Source organism: Rhipicephalus microplus, chromosome 4 (assembly GCF_043290135.1).
Source record: "Rhipicephalus microplus isolate Deutch F79 chromosome 4, USDA_Rmic, whole genome shotgun sequence".
NCBI classification, from domain to species: Eukaryota; Metazoa; Arthropoda; class Arachnida; order Ixodida; family Ixodidae; genus Rhipicephalus; species Rhipicephalus microplus.
Window position 1 is genome coordinate 107,025,592 of NC_134703.1, and position 19,548 is coordinate 107,045,139.

At 45.4% G+C, this 19,548-nt stretch overlaps 1 protein-coding gene across 11 annotated transcripts in view; it reads left to right on the top strand.

Annotated features, from left to right (window-relative positions):
* The window catches only part of LOC119172807 (phosphatidylinositol 4-phosphate 5-kinase type-1 sktl), a 93,008-nt gene that overhangs the window by 31,085 nt on the left and 42,375 nt on the right, over positions 1-19,548 (top strand). For all 11 annotated transcript variants that reach the window (XM_075893460.1, XM_075893458.1, XM_037423955.2 and 8 more), the window contains exons 10-12: positions 471-585; positions 1,898-2,030; positions 15,975-16,062. In XM_075893460.1, coding sequence (XP_075749575.1) covers positions 471-585; positions 1,898-2,030; positions 15,975-16,062 — 336 coding nt within the window. The remainder of the gene's footprint in view (positions 1-470; positions 586-1,897; positions 2,031-15,974; positions 16,063-19,548) is intronic.

Below are 19,548 nucleotides of genomic sequence, written 5' to 3' on the forward strand. Positions count from 1 at the left end.
GGTTTGCTGTCATTATTCATTGGCAACTAATGCTCTTGGCTAGTATTGAGCCGCTTGCATGGTTGGTTCGCCTAAAAACTTTTTTTAGCCGACACGGTGTCATGGAAGGGAAATACCTCTGCAGAAAACGTGCTGCCGATGTGTTGTTCCGGAAGAACATATGTGCGCATTTTGCACTTGACTGGAAATGCGTGTAGCATGCTGTTCACAGCTTCAAGCATGCAACGCTGTAGCAAAAGAGACTGGGTGTAAACTACGTAGACAAGATTGGCCGAAAAATTGTCTACTTCAGCTGATGGCCGGGTATTTCCAGGTCCAATGAAAGTGAAACTGGTCACATATAAGCACCTCAAACAGAAAGGTAATTAGTTGACAGGGGAAACATTGGGTCATAGAAATTTCGAGGAACAATTCTTAGCACAGGCATGCAAGAGCATGAGGTTGATGAAATTTTTCCAAACTGGTCACAGGATCTGGGCTGACGCGGAGTAAGTCCGTAAACCGGCAACGGCTGGCGAACTTCTCCACTGCCATGGAATCAATCCAGGCTGATGTAGAGCCCATTGATCATGACGAGGATGTTCCGTAAGTCCACCTTATCCTTATTTTTTGTTGGTTTGAGACCCTGCAGACACTTACTGACATGAAAGCCCTGCATCACCAAAGACCTAAAATTGTTTTATGATAGTCTTCTCATATATGTATTTTTTGTTGCTACTGTTCTTGTTGGGGGTGTTGGGAGATAATTTTCATTACGAGGCTGCTTTTTGAATGTTTTACTTACTTTTGGGCTAAAACCCTTCTAAATTGTCATGGCTGCTGTAGATTCGTGACGAGGCCACTTCTAAATTGACGATGCAGAACCATCGGCATCGACACGCACTAATTAGGTAACGTCAGCATAAGTAGAGTAGACCTGCATGGACTTTGCCTTTCGAGGAATGCGGAACTCAACTGTACTTAGAGGGGCCCCGCAACGCTTTTTGAGTATGGTCATGAAACGTTGCCAATCAATAGTAGAGGCTCCTGAAAACACGCGAGAAAAATACCAGAGCACAGCACGCGACCTGGAATTCACAATAAATTATCAAAGTCGGCTAAAAATTGCTTTCTCTTCTCTTGACAAATCACGGAATATGCCCCAAAAACACAGTAATTACCCATCTATCATCCATTGGCTGTTTTGAACATGGCATGCTCGCTCGTTGCAGAGATCGCCGCGGGAGGCCGCTACTTGTCCATGCGTGCGCACACGATCACTCTGAAAAAGCGGCGCATTCGAAGAAAAAAAAAAAAGAAATAAAGTGCTCTAGGTCACGAGGCGCGTGGGACGTTTTTCTGTGGCTCTGCCATCCCTCCCTGCTTAGCTTCCAGCGCTTTCATCGGGACGAGAGAAGAGAGAACGCAACTGCGGCATGCGACAAACCTTTGCAACTTCACTCGCACTGTACGGATTCTTAAAATTTTTGTGGCGTTGAATTCATGAGGCAATAAGGTTTTCCAGTGAATTCACTTCGTGGTTACTTAAAAAAGCGTTTCAGGGCCCCTTTAAGAGTGCGCAAGTTTGGAACACCCATCGGCGTCTTTGCCGTACACAATCGGTGCCAACTTGAATTCTGCAGCTTACGCGATATCAAGCAGCGCTCTTGTGAGATGCGGATCGCGTATAACAAAGACACCGATAAATGTCCCTTGCGCGCGTGCTGATGCTGTGGGGTTCTGTGTTCCTCAAAAGGCAAAGTGTCCATGCAGGCCTACTCGAGCTGATGTGGCCTAGCTAGCAGGTGTGGCTGCCAATGGTGCCAAATTGTCTTTTTTACAACCCTTTTAATGCATAGTTTACACTGTTCGCTTAAGTCTGAGGGACTAGCCTATTTCACTCCTTACCTTTTTATAGAACCGGTGGCATCCCAGCGAGGAACTCCAAAGGAGAGCGACTACTCTTGTTCATTGGAGTCATCGACATATTGCAAAGCTACCGGCTCAAGAAAAAGCTTGAGCACACGTGGAAGTCCATGTTTCATGATGGGGTGAGAACCACTTCCTTCTGGAGGTGCTGTTAATGATTTGTGTGACTACGTCTTGATTTTAGTAGTTACCAGGTTGTGTCACGGCATCTAACATTTCTTGCGCATAGCAACGCAGCAAATGAAAGCTTATTTGTTGACTGTCATTATTCACCTATTCAGGGAATGTGGAATGTTTTGGCTATATCAGTCATTCCACTCCTGCGCCAAAGTGTGCCAAATCAGATTTACTGCACCATCTTGATAATATCAAAGGAAATTGAACCAAACGGTGCCAAAGTCGAATTTGGGAGCCTCTATCGCCAGCAGTAGCCACGCCGGCACGTCATAGCATGTGTAACTTGTTCTTGGGGCCACCAAAGTCACAATCATCTACCTAGAATTATTACCCTGAATAAACAGCGGTGGCATGGGCGTCCTAAGTAATCAGCGATGCTATGTTTGGTGCCCACGCAACTTCTGTTGTGCAAGTTCGCTTAATGGCGAAACACGTTCTCTGCACGAGCCTGGGACGTCTAGTCCTATGGTAGCGTGAAACTGTGGCAGCGATTCATTGGAAAGCGTGGTCTATCCCAGGAACGCTGCTAGTAGCTCGTTTGAAGAGTTGCACGGCACGTAATCAAAGCAATTTTTTCTATTAACTGCACGCGAGCTGCAAGAATGTCTGTCACGTCTATTTCTAGACGTCCCAATCTAATTTTTCGTGCTTAGCATCCGCAGAATAACATGTTAACGGTGGGCAAGCATACACGCTTTGTCTTTAATATACTTTCTACATGGATCTTCATTGAAAAGTGCTTTTTGGTAATTCCTTCCACCAACACATCCGCATTTGTAACTGCCATTGCAGTAAAAGGCCCTAAAAGACCCTGCCCTTTTGAACTCGAGATTGCTAGGGTCCGAATTCAAAATTTTTGCATGCCTTCTTTTTTTTATTCTCATCTTGATAATAAAACCATGCCTCCTGGTCGGAGCAGGCGTAATTCGGTTTTAATACGTGAAGCTTTCAGCAGTAAGCCCATCGCTGGAGCGGCTCTGATGTCGGCTGTGAAGAGTGGCTACGCCTTGCTATATGTTTGTCTTTTGCTTTCTAAGGTGAAAAGCTGACAATTAAAAGAAAGTTCGTTGCGTTGTTTTGTGGGGGGAAAGCTGCATCGCTTAAAGGATGCAGTCGCTGGCGCGCGCTAACTCGAGGCATATTGAGACGGCTCGTAAACTTTCTGTGCTACTAACCTCTGCTTCGTGCTTAAATAACTGACAGCATGAAAACCGCTTCGGCACCTAGAATGGTGATAGTCTTTTCAGCAACGATCTGTTGAGTTACGCGATGTTGGGTCCAAAAGATACAGTTTGATAGTTTCACTTAAGCTCTTGGCAATGAATTCTATATCAACAAATTGTATTGTTATACCAAATAATAAGGCTTGACAACATCCGCGAGGCACGTTAGCGGCAGGGTTGCCATTTCGAAGGTACGAGCTCTCGCTGCACTCGCAAAAACTTGCTGCACGTGTGGTGTTCGATATTTATACCAACGTTTACAGAACCAGCGACTTGGATTACTGAGACCCCCAGAACACCTCTTGTACGCCGATGCACATACAGATAGAATCATACTTGTCTAGCGCACCCAGCTGGCCGCTCCAGCTGCCGTTTTCTTCAGAAATATGTTAAGAGAGACACTGTAATGATGCCAAACATGGTCATAATGCGTGTTAGGACCTTGTGCTATAATGTAAGCATCAATGGAAGTTTGTAGCTAACGCAAGATATAAGCTGCAGCCAACAATAGTGTCGACAGGCACGCGCTCCACTGCACTAGATACCACTGACCTCCACTAGGGAGCTGGACGGCGCACCGGCGCTACCCGAAGCGGGAGCTTGCGAAGCCACCGGAAGTGCCGCCGCTTGTCCCGGAAGGAGGTCGTCTACTGCGCTACGCGGTACGCGCGACGCGAGTTATGCTGGCGTGCTGCTGTTCTTTGGATCGCGTTTCGTTAATTTCTTTTTTGTAAATGCTTGCTCGTGGTTAGAAGAGTAAGCCAAGTAACAATAAGGGCTATGTAGGCGCAGATCAGGGTTTGTTTAATGCGCTTTTAATGGGACAGCGTATGCACGTAAAACTGCCTTTTTTCTGACGCGCGTCCGTTTTCTTTTTCTCAAGATTCGGAGTGGCTGTCCGGTCTTGTACAAGGCGTGGGATCTAGCGACGCAGGCCGCGTTCATAGAAGCTTTTACAGCCGCTTGCACGTGTCTCTGCGGGTTTCTGAGTGTTTGTTGTATTTGTTTGGTTTGCTCTCGATCTTTTCCTTTTTTTTCTCGTGGTAGAGAGTGGCCGTCGCTTGAGGGTTACTGGGGGCATTGCCAACAGTGTTTTCAGCCCAGATTTGGTAATCCACCAAATCAAGTCCCCAGGAGACAGTGATTGGTCTGTGTATCGGGGGTTGGAGCCTAAGTAACTTATCAAAACCACGACACAAGGTCATAGGGTCGAATCCTCAACTTACCTCACTTACTGCACCTAAATGAGAACTTCAGCAACAAAGTTTCCTATAACTCAGACCAAGCTGTTCCCTGTTTTATTATAACCAGTGTGTTTTATAATAAAAACCGTGTGAATAGAATTCTCTCCACATAAGCTTGATATCGATTTATAGTAACAGAGAACATGAAACTGAAGAAAAGGACCTGAAGGCCGAATGGCCTGTTTATTGGAGCTGATGTAGAAGACACGTACTGGTCAATTTGTGTGAATGTTTTACTGGTGCTTGAATAGGATAAGCTTTGTCAGCTGCTTGCGGATGTTTGATCCAGTTATCTTGGCCGTCACCGTCTTCGCGGTGTGATGCATCCTTATCTTTATATAGGAGGCGATCACACACTTTACCAGTCGCACAAAGTGGTTTGAGTCAGCCGCGGATTCGAACATGTGATCATGTAACTCGGGGTATAGCTTCTCAAGGTGACCGGAAAGCTCTGTCATAACTGAAACTGTCAATGAATCGGAAAGATTCCCCTTCTTTGGAAGGCTTGTGCCATGCAAGTTGTCTTCTCTGCGTATCACTTTCTCTGTGGTCTGTCAGATGTAAATTGTAGATGATGACGGCTTCTGCAGACTACCACGGTTTTTCCGGTCAAAGAAGGCCGACGGACTTCTCTCCAACACAGTTGCTGCGTGGCATGTAGCACAAGAGATCCTTCTGCGCACCATCAGGCACACAAAGCCCGCAATGTAGCCGGTGATGTTCCCGATGTATGGCGAGAGCGAAGGAAGACGCTCAGCCTCCCTTTCCAACTCGCTTTCCTCGGAAAGCTCGAGATCATGCTGGAGATCTCCACCACCATTCTGCTTTGCCACAGTCATGTCCAGCTCATCATGAGCCCCGATCCCGCTGCTTACATACAAAATCCGGGTTTCATCAAGAGCGTCACAATTTCCTCGTCCTCCTTTGACCTCAGTGTGCACAACGAGGCGTTTATAAGCTGCCACAAATTGCGCAACTGTGGGGTTGTTGTTCCACCCTCCTTTGCAGCGTATGGCAGCGAAGAAGAGTTCAATGTGGTCTTGCGAGAGCTTGTACATCAGCAGGTAGCGCAATGGGGCAGCTTCTCCAAGGAGCAAGGAAGATGCCAGCCTGATGGTGCTTTCAATGCTCACGAGAAAACCAAGAAAGGCAGTCTTCCGCGAAGTCTTGAAAATGGCAATCCCTGTTGGCCCAGTGAGGCCTCTCATGTACTCCTTAGCTTCCTCCAGAAACGACAACCAGATATCCTTGCTGCCAGGCCGAAGGGGTGCTTTAAATCCCTTAGCCACAGGGTTTCGCGAATTCAGGCAGTCAAACAGCCGGTCGAAGAGGCGAATGAACTTCGTAGTCGCTTGCGAATCCTTGAATTGAGGCAGCTTTAAGTCTTCCCGACAAAAGTCAATGGCGTCTGCCACACTGGCACTCAATGTTTGGGCGGCAAGGTTTACCTTCATTTTTTGATTCTGCCACTCAATATGTGCCGCCCGAAGCTTAGTTGCAGCGTGCAACCCCTGTTGTTCCTGGAGCTTCTGTAGCTCATGGATGTAGTGCCACTGTATTAACAACCCTGATGAATCCTTCAGACTGCCGAGAGAGGCGAGGGCGTTGCGCACAAGTTTTAGCATATGGCACACATCAAGAAAACAGTGCACCTTCTCATTTGTGAGAGGGTGCTGGAATGACGTCACCATTTCGCACTCATCCACCAGTGAAGCCCCCAGGTCCTTGAACATCGCAAAATTTCAGCTCAGCCCATCGCAGGTCAGTGACACTATGCGAACTCCTGCTTCGGCAAGTTTTGTCAAGCATAGCTTCACAACGTTTGCTCTTTCTTTTCCAGTCATTCCATTTATGAGGAAATACCCACAGGGTATTTTCCAATGGGAGTCCAGAGAAACAACCATGAAGACCATGGCTTCAGTTGCCACATCACTGCTGTCGTCATCCATCTCGGCGCCAATATCCACATAGCCTCTAAACTTCCTTCCATCCCACTCCACGTGCTTTCTTATTGCCATCTCATCTACCACGAGGCTGCACAGCAGTTCTTTCTGGTTCTTTTTGGCTTCATTAGCCTTCACGCGAATGGCATTCATTGCCTCTCCGGTAAAACCAGGCTCCCCATTCACCGTGCTATACCACTTTGTTATTGTGGATGGGTGTGGCAAGGCGCAGTCAAACGTTTCCCTCACGTAATTATGCGCTTTTGTGGAATAGAACTGCAGGGTCAGTGCAAACATGCGCAACGTGGCCGAGTACTTCTCCCGGCTCGGCCTGGCTGTCTCTTCACCGTCACTTGACTGCTTCAGGATGCGCTGCATAACTTCAAGTGGCACTCCGGTAAAGCACTTCTCCAACATTTTGCAGGCATCTTCAGAAACAAGTTGCTTCTGCCTTAGGTCGTCAACAATTTCGCTCAGTGATGCGACCCGGGTCTTCAGCCGACGCTCCCGTTGCTGGCTCAGCTTCAGCCTCTTTTTGACGCCTTCAGCGACACTGGTGCACTTGTCCAGTCTCCTTTTTAGGGTTCTTGGAGTGTCCAGGACGGCATAGCTGTGATCGAATGCCTGCAAATAATAAATTTATAAGCTCAACAACCGGAATGAAGGTCAGTCTAGGAGAAATCAACCTACAAAAACCTGTTCACTAAAAGTAAAAATCAGGCTTCCCATATTTGTTCTCAAATTTTCGTATTCCCTTTCATGCATTAGCCAGTTAAAAAACTGCGCTGCAGGACATCAAGCTTTCCTATTAGTAACTATCATCACGCAGCCAGAAGGCGGCAGAAAAAAAATCTCGGGTTCTTATATTTCAAAATTTATTTGTACCTCATTGTTAGCGCTTATCTGAAAGTAGTACCCGCCGCGGTGGCTCAGTGGCTAAGGCGTTGCGCTGCTGAGCACGAGGTTGCGCTTTTGATTCCCGGCCGCGGCGGCCGCTTTTCTGATGGAGGCGAAAAGCAAGTACGCGCGTGAGTACGACATTTCGGCACACAATAAAGATCCCCAGGTGGTCAAAATTAATCCTGAGCCCTCCAGTACGGCGTGCCTCATCATCTGCGTTGTGTCGGCGCGTTGAACTCTTTAATCAATCAATCAATAATCTGAAAGTAAGCTTACACTTCCTGATGGCTCAGGAGGCGGTGCTGGTGGGCTGCTGGGTGCCTCATCTGACGTGGATAAGTCAGGAATTTGGGCTCTATCCTTGGGTGGTTTTCGTTTCGGAGTTTTCTGAAAAAAAGGCATGATTTTCGTTATAGTGACCATCACAACTCAACCATAAATTTATGCACAAACAACAGCAAATCTTATAAAATAAACTTATTTGCATGCATGAAGGAAGCTGCAGTTACAGGTGACACATCCAGGCATGAAAAAGTACTTGTGTACACAAAACACCACAATAATGCAAGAAAAAAGCGAGGACATGCTGGACCATTTGGTAACCGTGCAACGTTGATTCTTTGCCCCTGAAATACAGCTTCACCTTGCAAAACATGCGAGCGGTGCTTTTTAGCTAGCAGTCAGCAAGGGACTACTTTCCGCACCGCAGCATACATCTGTCCGGAATCAATAATGCTTTTAACGACGAAACTGCAAGAATGGCGGACACATTGGAAAGGCATGCACCAAGAAGCGTTAAGACACCCAAAAATGGTGCCTGCACGGTTGTCAGCAAGACAACGTTCAGCGCAATGTGGAGACACAATCCACCTAGGCTGCAGATAGACGTGTTGCTTCTTATGTGGTCAGGCCAGTTTCTTCATGTTTTTGGTTCCACAACACTTAACATCGTAGACACCCTGAAAGCTCACTTTGACCCACAACAATCGGAGCTCTACTGTCGAGCACGCTTGCAACGTCGAAATCAAGAACAGAGAGAAATCGCGGGTGCTACAATACAGCACTAAAACTTGGATCATATACGCAGAACCGTAAGCCAGGCATAGCTTCTGCGCCGCATGGGTCCCAGATCATGACTAGTCAAGCATTGGCACATTAAACCTCCCAATCAATCAATCAATCGATCAATCAATCAATCAATCAAATGCTCCACCGGGGAGGTCACCAATTGCAGTGTTCCCACAACCGAATAGCAGTCGGCGGTTTAATGAAGCGTCGTACATATGTGCACTCCAGGCCTTCGGATTTCGGACTGCACAACAGAGAGTGCGGTCGCAGATATCGTCTTCCACTCACGCACTGCTAGTCTACCGCGCGAGAAAAGCGTTATCGGGAATTCTCCGGAGCGGCGTCGCAAAAGCGCGCACGGCGTGCCGTCTGAAATATCACCCAGGTGTGTGGCCTTGGGCAGTGGTATATATCACTTTTGCCGTGCATGTGAGAAGCTACATCCGGGAAAGATCTTCTTGCAGGCCATGACTTTGCGTAGTAATGATTGGTGCACAGAGAAGAAGTCTCACCTTCTGCAAGTTTTCCGGGAAAGAAAACAGCGTTGGGATGGCGTCGCTTTTCAGGCTCGTCCTTGAACCCGAGCGGTCAAAACACGCCTCGGTAAAGTGGCTGCTGCAAAGTCTGCTGCCTGGAGATGGCTTCCATTTGTCCCTTTTGAGGTTAACAGCCCACTGCTTGTACAAGTGGGGCTGGGAACGCGGAAACCTGCAAGACAAATACCGGACAGCTTTAACACGCCGTTCAACGCATCGCAAATGCTCCGTGCTCATGCTCCGTGCAAGTCAGTTACGGGGAATTAAGAATGATTTAAGGGCACTTACGCATGAAACGTCTTTCCAGAAGACTTTTCTGGCCTGCTTGTGCAATTAACAGCACAGCAGGCAGGCATTCTTTTGAGAGAAGTCCAGAAAACACGCACGCCGGCAGCAGTCAGGCGGGAGCAAGCACCGGCTTCCGGGATAAGGCCGCCGACTTCCGGTGGCTTCAAGCCGGCGTGCTCTAAGCGCCATCCAGCTCCCTAGTGGAGGTCAGTGCTAGATACAGCATGAATAGCGCATATAAAGGGACCTCCAAAATGGTGTGACGATGGTGTGGCTTCCTTGCAAAGCTCAGTGTATACCCTTATATGGCTCTAGGAAGCGAAGCACCTTTAGCATAGCATGTTCGCGTTGAGAGTGCACAGTAGAAAGGTCTTTAATGCCAGCCAAAATAGTGCGCGGGCCAGCTATCAACCCTTAAAGTGAAAGTTCATAACAATGCCCCCCCCCCCCTCCCCCCACCTCTGCTTTTTTAGTTCGTTCCTGCTTCTTGAAGATGGGCAGTGCGTTCTTCTCTGCTTGAGTTATCTATTGGGACATTACACAAAGCACACATTGGGGAAAGGGAGCGTGATCCCTTCCCCCAATGTTTTTCGCCATGGCATATTCGCGGCGAGATCGGGCTATAGGTGGCAGCACCGTCTCCGTGCAGGTGTGGATAGGCGGTCAACGACACGTATACAAATGCACGCAGCGGCGCTTCGTTGCGTGCGATCTGAGCTGATTGTCGGCGGATAAAATGCGTTGACTACGGTGTACTATTAATATCTACGCTCTTCTCAACTGAATCGGTGCACAACGCCTATGCAACATTAACATTACCCGCAAGTAAAGCACATTTTACCTTTCTTTGGGATGCTCGCCCTGGGTGACTCTCTTCACGCTTTCGCACTAAATTACGCCTTTGCTGTGTTGTTTGTACGTGGTTAACTTGCGTTCCGCCTGCTTCGCACTGCTGTAGCCCGACTGAACTACTTATTTACATATTTGGTATCTGCATACTACAAAAAAGAGAGAAATAAAGATCGTAGAAAGCCCACGTATCTGCGCGATTCGTTCAGTACCACCGCTCGCACATTATACACATATTTTTTTTCTCTCATTCTGTTCACCTAGAAATGTGGGACAGTCAATAAGTCTAGTCAGAAAGTTTAGTGGCTGGCGGCGTTTTGCACTACACTGCGTTTAGCGTGTGTACGCACATGCTCTTGCACTAGTAAAAATCTTATGTAAGAGTGCAACAGAAAGCTTTCATTGATTGATTACATGCATGACGATGCTACAACAATGGCCTGGTTAATGAGACAAGCATGTTTGTTTTTTTTTTAGACAGAGAAGTTACCACTGTCTTTCGTCGGTCATTAACAATGCCACACAAACGCTAAAAATAATGTTTAAAAAAGATGACATTTTCAGTGAAACTATGCGACATTATATTAAGGCATGCCGTTTGAATTAATTTTCAACGTCTGGGCTCTTTAGCACATGGTTGCGCACGCTAACCCCCGAATGCAGGGATGTTACTTGGCTCCCGCCTTCGACTTGAGTAAGTTGGCATGAGCAAGCAGCGGACTTCAAAACGCCCAACTCGGCCTTCGTGTTTCATAGATGCTCAGGCTGTCTTGCTTGGTCAAGTCAAGAACGAGCTTTAAAGGAGAAACACGTTGCTTGTCTGGTGACGAGGTTAATAATGAAGTTGTTTGCATAAAGCACGTGTTACAGCAAAAAAAAAAAATATCGACCGCACATTTTAAAATAACTGTAAAAATAAAGTGCCACAAGCATATTTTTACCATTTTACGGCTAACGAGTGACACGTGTGTCCGCCCCCGCAGCGATGCGCTGTGTTGCTTCTGTAAAGTGTCCGTTGCCTGCTGGTTTTAGTGCCCAGCCAAGTACAGTCGGTTTCTCCCCGTTTGCTTGTTTGGAGGTGAAACAAGCATTGCGTTGGGTCCTTTCGTCTTTTTTTTTTTTTTTTTTTTTTCCTATCGAACGCCGCGGCGTGTATTTGTGCTGACCTGGCTCGCGAGGTAACGGGATTTTCAAGGTATTCGCCTTTCTATTCGCCTGTAGACATGCTTGTAGCGGGCTAGGTCGCAGTTATATATGACAAAATAAAAAAAAAAACAAGTTTTGGGAGCAAAAGTGATTCGTATCCTTTTGCTGAGATTGGTAAACAAGAGAAAAAGTGGGGATCAGGACATTGCCCTCGACAGAATTTTGTCTTGCGGGGTGCAGCACTGTCTCGCTGCATGATGGTGAAGGGGGAGGCACATAGTCAGGAAACCCATGATAGGAGCACCTCTTCTTTTGTGTGCATGTGTGTGTGTGAAATTTTTCTTAGCGTTGTGCAGCAAGCGATGCCTGTCTGAGCGAGAAACAGGGCCCTAGACAGGACGAAAGGATAGAAGCACACAGACACAGCGCTTAGTCAATTTTGTACCGAAAGAGACGAAAACGACGGAAAGGGTCATCGTGTTTTAGAAAAAAGCAGAAATAGTTTTTGCAGTTACAGAACATTCTGGCGGAGTCACCATCGGGGCTGTTAATAGGCACGTAAGTGCAGTCGACACATCCTGTAACGTCGAAAAATTCAACCACTTCACAAAAGTCCCACATACCTATAGGATGTGCCGGCGGCTTCGGAAAGCGCATCAGCATAGCGTACAGGTGCTTTGCGATGAGTAGCGTAACTTTTCCGACTGCACAGCAACCTATCGACTATGGAATGCGAACGAGATTCCCTGTGACTGTTTGGAATGCGCCAGTGCCGTAAAACATTGGAGGCACAGGCGTCTTCGGTTGTCCCCACCTTCACGAAGTGGCAACATAGTCAGCAGCTCCTACACAGCATTCTTCGTGAATCTGTATCGAGCTTCCTCGTCGTACAACTCCATCGTATTTTCTCGATCACGTAAAACGGGTTGAGGAATTTTTGGCAGGCAGTGAGCCTTACGAAATGCTATGTCTATGGCGTGGCAAGCAAACTCAACAATGGCCAACCTCCGCGCAACATTCATTCAAGAGGCGGCCATGTTAGAATAACACATAAAGTCGCTTTCAAGCTAGCTCCACAGCTGACTTGAAACTTGTTCTGACTTCGACCAAACCAAGTCGCCTTCAGCCGCAAGTTCAAGAACGATTTATGGCGAGCGGCAAGGCTGTCTTGAGTCAAGAACGAGTCAAATACGAGTCAAGTAAGATCTCTGCATTTAGGGGTAACTCTGTTTTAAGTACAGTGTAAGTACCGAAGTCTCACAGTTTATGTGATAGAGTAATGTTTCTATGTAGTGGTACCACGACTAGATAAACCTAACTAAGGCTCCTTGCATGATCGATAAACTACAGTTCCGTTGTTGTACACCTACCAACAGCGTGCAAGTGCATGACCTGAAGCGTGTATATTTTTTTTTCACAACCAAGTCTATAAAATGCTGCATTCATACAGCATTTAATAGTCCTCGTGTTTGGGAGGATGCCAAGAGCATTTTGCGATGAGCTTGAAACAGAAAGCGGCACTCACTCTGAAATTATCACATCACAAACAACCAACATCACTCTCGAAAGTTGCACTCGCCGATCGTATTGCAATGCATTAGCAGCCGGGCAAGACCAAATGCTTTCGTACGTCGTTTCAAGCATATATAGAAATAGTTACACTCGCGCTGACAAGACTGGACAAACCACACTTTGAGGACGTGCATGACGTACGCGCACCTAGAAACACGGTGCGGCTAGCAGACGACGCGAGGAGCAATCCACAATTCACCGTTCTGGCCAGTTGCCGCCAGGCGGCGACTCTGCTTAATCTCGCGGCCAATATAGCTCAAAATGACCATTTGCCGGCCCGGCCCCCCTTCAAAACAAGAGGTATCCCCCACCCCCACCCCACCTCCCCCAAACAATTGTGCCTTCGCCCCTGGTGACGGCAAAAACCATTTGAGGATGTTCATATATCGTAACAAAAACTTTCTTTTAAACTTTTTTGACTGTCGCCTTCAGGTCATCTAAGGCGTGTGCATAAGGTACCCTGTGAGGTTTTTTTTTTTCCCTATGTATACGCTGCTGTGTAAAGAACATTATTGTTTATTGTTGTTGTTGTTGTTTTTTTCAGTATAGACAAGGTTCTAGTCACATAAGACATTGCTGCAAAAGAAAAATGAAGTTTGTTAAATCATGTAGTTTCAGCACAAAGATACGAGTGCCAGAGGAGTTTGGCTTTATGAGACTAGCTAAATGATGCCATGTTACGCCCAGTCATATAACCGGTTGTGAAGAAAAAGAACCTTTCTTTATCCTTGAAGTCATCTTAGGGAAATGCAGTTGGGACCGTGTGAGTCTTCAGTGTTGTAATATGTCTGAGCTTTTGACTGCCATATTAGCTGATAACTGCATTAATGTATTTAGAATGTTATTTCATGAAGTAGAATTTTATTCAACCAGTATTCTCTTTATTTGTTATGAAAATAATCACTGAACAAGTTTTTTCAGAATTCTCAAGAGCGTGACTCCATTTATTTTGCATCATCAACTGAAATAGAGAGTGGGAGTGCTCCTAACACGATTGGCTCCATGAGATTTGTAATGAATCGAAATATTTCTAGCTCTTCACAAGAGCCCCAAAATAATTATTCATGTCCTTGAATGCAAACACAAGTTGCTTCTCCTCCAGCATCCGAAGTTAGCTGCTCCAGATTGCTCCGAAACGGAAAGTTTTGCTGCTCCAAAATGAAAATTTTGCTGCTTCAAATATTTTTGAAAAATTGCTATATACTAAACTGTTGTTCTGGCAACATGTCTACTACATTTCGAAGCAGTGCAAGAGACGAAGGGCACAGAGGAAAACTTCACAATGTTGCGCCCGTGTTGACAAGTCTTCTGTGTCTGTCGTGTTTTGTGCTTCTTCAAAATGACCCCAAATCAACTAGCCCAACTCTCCTCTCTATATCCACTACGGTCCCACGTAGAGGCAGTAGATGCACCGGGGTCCAATTATAGTGTAACAATATAAAATACTGTGGCTTGCAGTACTCAAGATTATGGTGGCTAGTCGTGCATCAAACTTCAGTCTTTGTCTCTGGATTTACCCCAACGCAATTCATGAAACTGAGAGATATTGTTCTGAATAAGTGTCGTGTGGTCTCAGATTTCTGACTTGGTGATTTTTTTCTCCTACCTATATACATGAAACTTTGATAGGGCCAAGTTCACAGTTGTTCATCAGCTCAAGACGTTTTATGTTACCGTGATATAACTACATATGTCTACTATTTTAATCCAGTACAGTTATACATTTAGACACTTTGAGATTTAGGTGTATCAAAAAGAGTAGGCGATAAACAGGCTGTTCCTAGAAATAGTTCCTGGCTATTTGAACAAGGACATGCTACGGCACTCAAGGTTTTGCTTGTGGTGCAGCAGCATTTCTTAATCATTTTCTTTTTCTTCTTTTTTTGTGTGTGTTCGTGTGTGTGTGTATTTATCTGTCACTCAATACAGACTCAAGTAAATGTCTTGCAAAATTGTTCAGTCTATGCTAAACACTAAAAAAAACTAGGCTAGAAATCAACGCGTTTGAAAATTCATTTGAAGCACGCTGAAAAGACAAGGACAGAAGAGGGTGTTTGTTATTCTCTGCTTCGTTGCACATGGGTGAAGAACGATGAATCCACTTTCAATACCTTTTTCTGATTAAAGGGACGCTAAGGGAACTATTAAGTCAACGTTGATTGTTGAAATGGCGGTCCAGAAACCTCGGAGTGTTACTTTTGTGTCAAGGAAGGGCCTATTTTGAAATAAAATCACATTTTAGTGGTCTACATCGGGTTAGTGCACTTCAAATTACCCGCCTCTAGAAGCGGACCGGCCGGACCGCCGGCTCACGTCACTGTTGCTGTGCACATCATTGCCCAGCTTTACTGCGCTAGTAGCGGCAGACTGAAAGCAGCAGGAGCCACAGCAGCAACAAGGGCCATTGATCGATCTCCCGCCACTAGCTTCGAGATTGCAGACGTTTTTGTTTCAACTGCACCTCGCTAGATAGCACCACCTGTCCCGTGTAACCACGCGAAAATTGAATTTTTGAACCACTCGCACCATTCCCGATAGTAATGTCCCAACAGTTCTTTTTTCCATGAATCAAATAAACAAACAAGCAGCATTTTATTGTGTCTCTTGATGCAGTTGGTGCAGTTAGATTTATTACTAGTAATTAATTGTGGGCGGTCCGTCTAATGTCATCGGGATCATTTTGAAAATGTCCTAGTGCGACGCTTGTGTTCTTGTGCATTTACCTTAATTTCTGAGTAAGTAGGGCACTGTTGTTGATGACGTTGACGTTTTAGATGTTGTCATACATTGGGCTTTTATTCTGACGTAAATTTTTATTTGACTTTAGTGTCCCTTGAATTAAACTTCAGTTGTGAGAGTAAATGCTGTCCTGTCAGCTTCTTCTGTCCGTGTTTTTTTTTGGTGCACTTCAACCAAATTTTCAAACATGAACATAATCCAACTGGCCCAACTTATCATCTTGCTAGAAATCAATCTTTGCAAACAGTAACGCATTGCTATTTGGTTAATATCTACTCGTGAATTAATTGCAAGTCCTTGCCGCGCAAAGTAGCTGCACTTTGAAACATCAGGTGAGACCTAATTTAGTTTTGTGTCGTCGTTCTTCCTCTGCTTGTGCAGGACTCTGTTTCAGTGCACAGGCCCAGCTTCTATGCACAACGGTTTCAGGACTTCATGGCCAAAAGGGTCTTCAAGAAGATTCCTTCTCGTGAGTAGGGCCGTCACCACCAGAGGTGGTCGTGCAGCCGCCAGTCTGTTGCCCTCTGCCTTCTCCTCCACCACTGAGGGTCTTCTCTGTTGCACTCTCACTACCCATCCTGCTGCGACTAGCGTTTTGCACAGCTGGGCGTTCCTTTCTGGCACAGCTGGGCGTTCCTTTCTGCAGTGCAAAGTTTCGCAAAAGATACCGGGAAAAGTTCCGGCCATGCTTTGCCTTGCACGTTCTTTGCTAGCACTCGTTTAGACAGATAGCTGGGGTATTCATTATTCGAAATCATATAATCTGCCAAATATTCAAACAAGCTTCAATTTTGGTTGGCTTGACCCGTTCTAAATTCACATTTCCAAACAGCTTAAATGTAAACAAGCCAGTTAAACTTGTGTTCTTGTTTATGCTTAGACGGGGTTGTGACGATTATCATGTGTTTGCAAAGCTGGTATGGTTTTCCTAACAGCTGTGCTTCGAAGTGGCAGTGCACCTCCCTTCTCTCTCCCCTCCCCCTTCCGTCGGTGCAAAGCTTTGCACTGCAGATTGGAGTCTCTGCACCATTCCAGATTCTCAAGAGTCATGGCCACGAGGAGTCTCAAAGGCAGGGCACTCCCTCCACACTTTGCCACCACTCTTCTCATGCATTTTGCTCCTTGCAGCCAGCCGCATCACGCATTGCACTGTATTTCTTCTCTTTTCTACACCTGCTGACCTTTGCCCTCTGTCGTATACCTTATAGGACCTGTTCCTATTTAAAGTTCATCAAGATGTACCGAAAGGCGGCTCATGAGCCCGAAACTAGTTGCGCAGCGCCGCGCTCACCACTTGGAGTGAAAAGACCAGAAGAAGCTGTTTTTCGCTCGTGCTTAAGCATCTTGGGGTGTCACCTTTCACTTGATTACCGCATACCTTCTGGCAGGCATTGTTTGTATGCAGCAGCCAAACAGTAGAGCTTTAAGATAAGTTATGCAAATATGGCACGCAATTACGCTATCATATGATGGTACAGCTCCTCCTTTCCCGGTCGCTGATCTTTTGCCGGTGAAATCACCCCTACCATGCCAAGGCTTTTTCAAAAAGTCACTATGGTGTTGTCATGCCTCATTGTTGCCTGTCAGCCCACATGTTGTTAACAAGACTGGCGCTATCGTTGGAACAGGGAATGGCAAAAGCACAATGAGTGAGAAAGGAGGAATGCTACGGTACTCTCTTACTGTATTTGCGTACCGTATTTTCATAACTTGCGAAATCTCTCTATTAACTTTTGTGTCTTAGACGCCTCCTGAATTTCAAATTTAGCTCAAAACTTGGCCCACAATGTGCAGCTGGTAATAGCAACAAAGCGTGCTCATCAGAAACTGTGAGCACTGGCACCTACCACTACCATCATGAAGTTTGGGGACAAATGTAAATGCATGCATTTTGAAACTGGGTTCATACCCTGCACTTGTTTATTTTTTTTTTCCAAAGGATTTCCTCGGTTTTGTTTCTCCTCTGCTGTAGTAAGTGAATCTACTGAATGGTGACAAAATTCAATGAAATTATTCAGAAGATATGCGATTATGCAACTACAGCTATTTAAAAATCTAGAGCATCTACAAAGGTGTCATTTTTAGTAGAGCATTTCTAGAATGACAGAACATACACCATGTGCTAAGAATGTCGTCCCACTTTGTGATAGTACCGCATTAAAAACCAGTCGTCCTGCTGCTACACTAGGTTCTTGAGGTGTTTGAGATGAAGTGAGACATGATATCATCCAGTTTATTGCAGGAGATCGATGACAGTTCATTAATAGGGCTGACAGTTTTATTATTTTTTCAGTATGGATATCTGCTCTAATATATCGTAACATGTAGCATGACCGACTCTGACTGTCGAGTCAGTACCAGTCACCCTTAGCCCAATTTCCTAGATAACTTATCACATTTTCTCACTTTGACATTCTCACGGCTCATGAAAGATTTCGGCATATGTAATCTTTTACAACCTAAATGGCTGCTGCATTATTGCTGCTAGGCTTCAGTGGCAGGCAGATTTGCTTTTGTGTCCTGTTAGCTTGGAAGTTTTATCTGCAACCATATTGCTCTAAGTACAGGAACGTTGAACCTTACTTTGTAGCAACAACCAATCGGCACTAAATTTGCTTATCACTGCTTTTGACACCCCCTCATCCTGAAGTTTTTAAGAAGGGCTTGGGCAGTTACAAGCTATTTGCTTGAAACTTGAAACAGTCATGACAGCTGCCAGATGTACCCTATATATGGTAAGGTCTGTAGCCGTGCTGGTTACCAACCCGAAGTCAGAAGCGAAACAGATGCTCCGTGTAACAGCTAGTCCTCAAGCTTTCTGGCCCTAGTGGTATCAGTCATAGTGCGCTCAAGACAGGGGTGTCGTAACAGTTCTTAGTACAGTCTCCTGTGAAAGAACCATATGGTTGTGTTGACCATGCGCCAAAAGTCGCCAAGTTCTCTGCAGTGCAGTCGTAATGGGCCTTGTGCAGTACCTTGTGTAGTCCTTTGCATTCTAAAAGTATCACTGTGCAAACGGTGACCGTGGTTCAGCTTTTAATTGTGAAGTGGTTTTCAGAGGGATTAGTCTGGCAGTTTCAAATTATCTCTTGCCATATTAAGGTTTCTCAACTTTTCATATTAGTACCACAGCCTTTAAACGTCCGTTTAATGGATGTAGTTTACAAGCAATGTTTACATGTTACCAAAGGCAAGAAAGCTTGTGCCGGATATACATCATAATCCAGCAGTTTTGTATGTTCATCAGAACTCTCAAGTGGTGAATACTATATTGCATCTTACAGTACACTCGCCCAGTTGCTTTAGGCAATAATTTAACCTATATTAGAGAGCCAGTTTAAATGAGTACATTCCGATTGTCTTGCTTCTAGGGGAGGATATTCAACATCTTCTGTGGCAGCTTAAAGAAAAATTCTTGTAGCATTGTGATTGCAGCCCGAATTCATTATTATCATTAGAATCACTGTAATAAAAGTGTGTCAGGGGTGCAGTCTTTACTGTTTGTATGTTAACGGTGCAGGCTTATTGCTTATTACAATGTGTGGCCTGTACTGGCTGCTCTTTCACCGGGAATCAATCATTGTCATGGATCGGCTGCATTGTACCGATGACCACATTCTGCATAGCCTCCTTGCTTGGTTTAACCACTTAGTCATTGGCATCTTGACAGCACTGTGCGTTTTCCATGTATTTAATTATGTTATGCAAAATTGAAACAAATTTAGTAGGCAGCATGATAAAGGCATATAGGCTAACAATTAGCACTATGAGTGCTTTAAGATTCTAGCAGGCAATGATTAGCATTTTTGAACAGTGCTTTAATTTCACGAAATCCCAAGAAATGGCCCAGCCCCATATTTAGCCTAATCTCAGCTCCCATCTCTCTCTTTTTTTTTTTTTCAGTTTGCAAAAAAGCTAAAAAGTGACTTAGTAACGTACATTTCAGTTTTGAAAT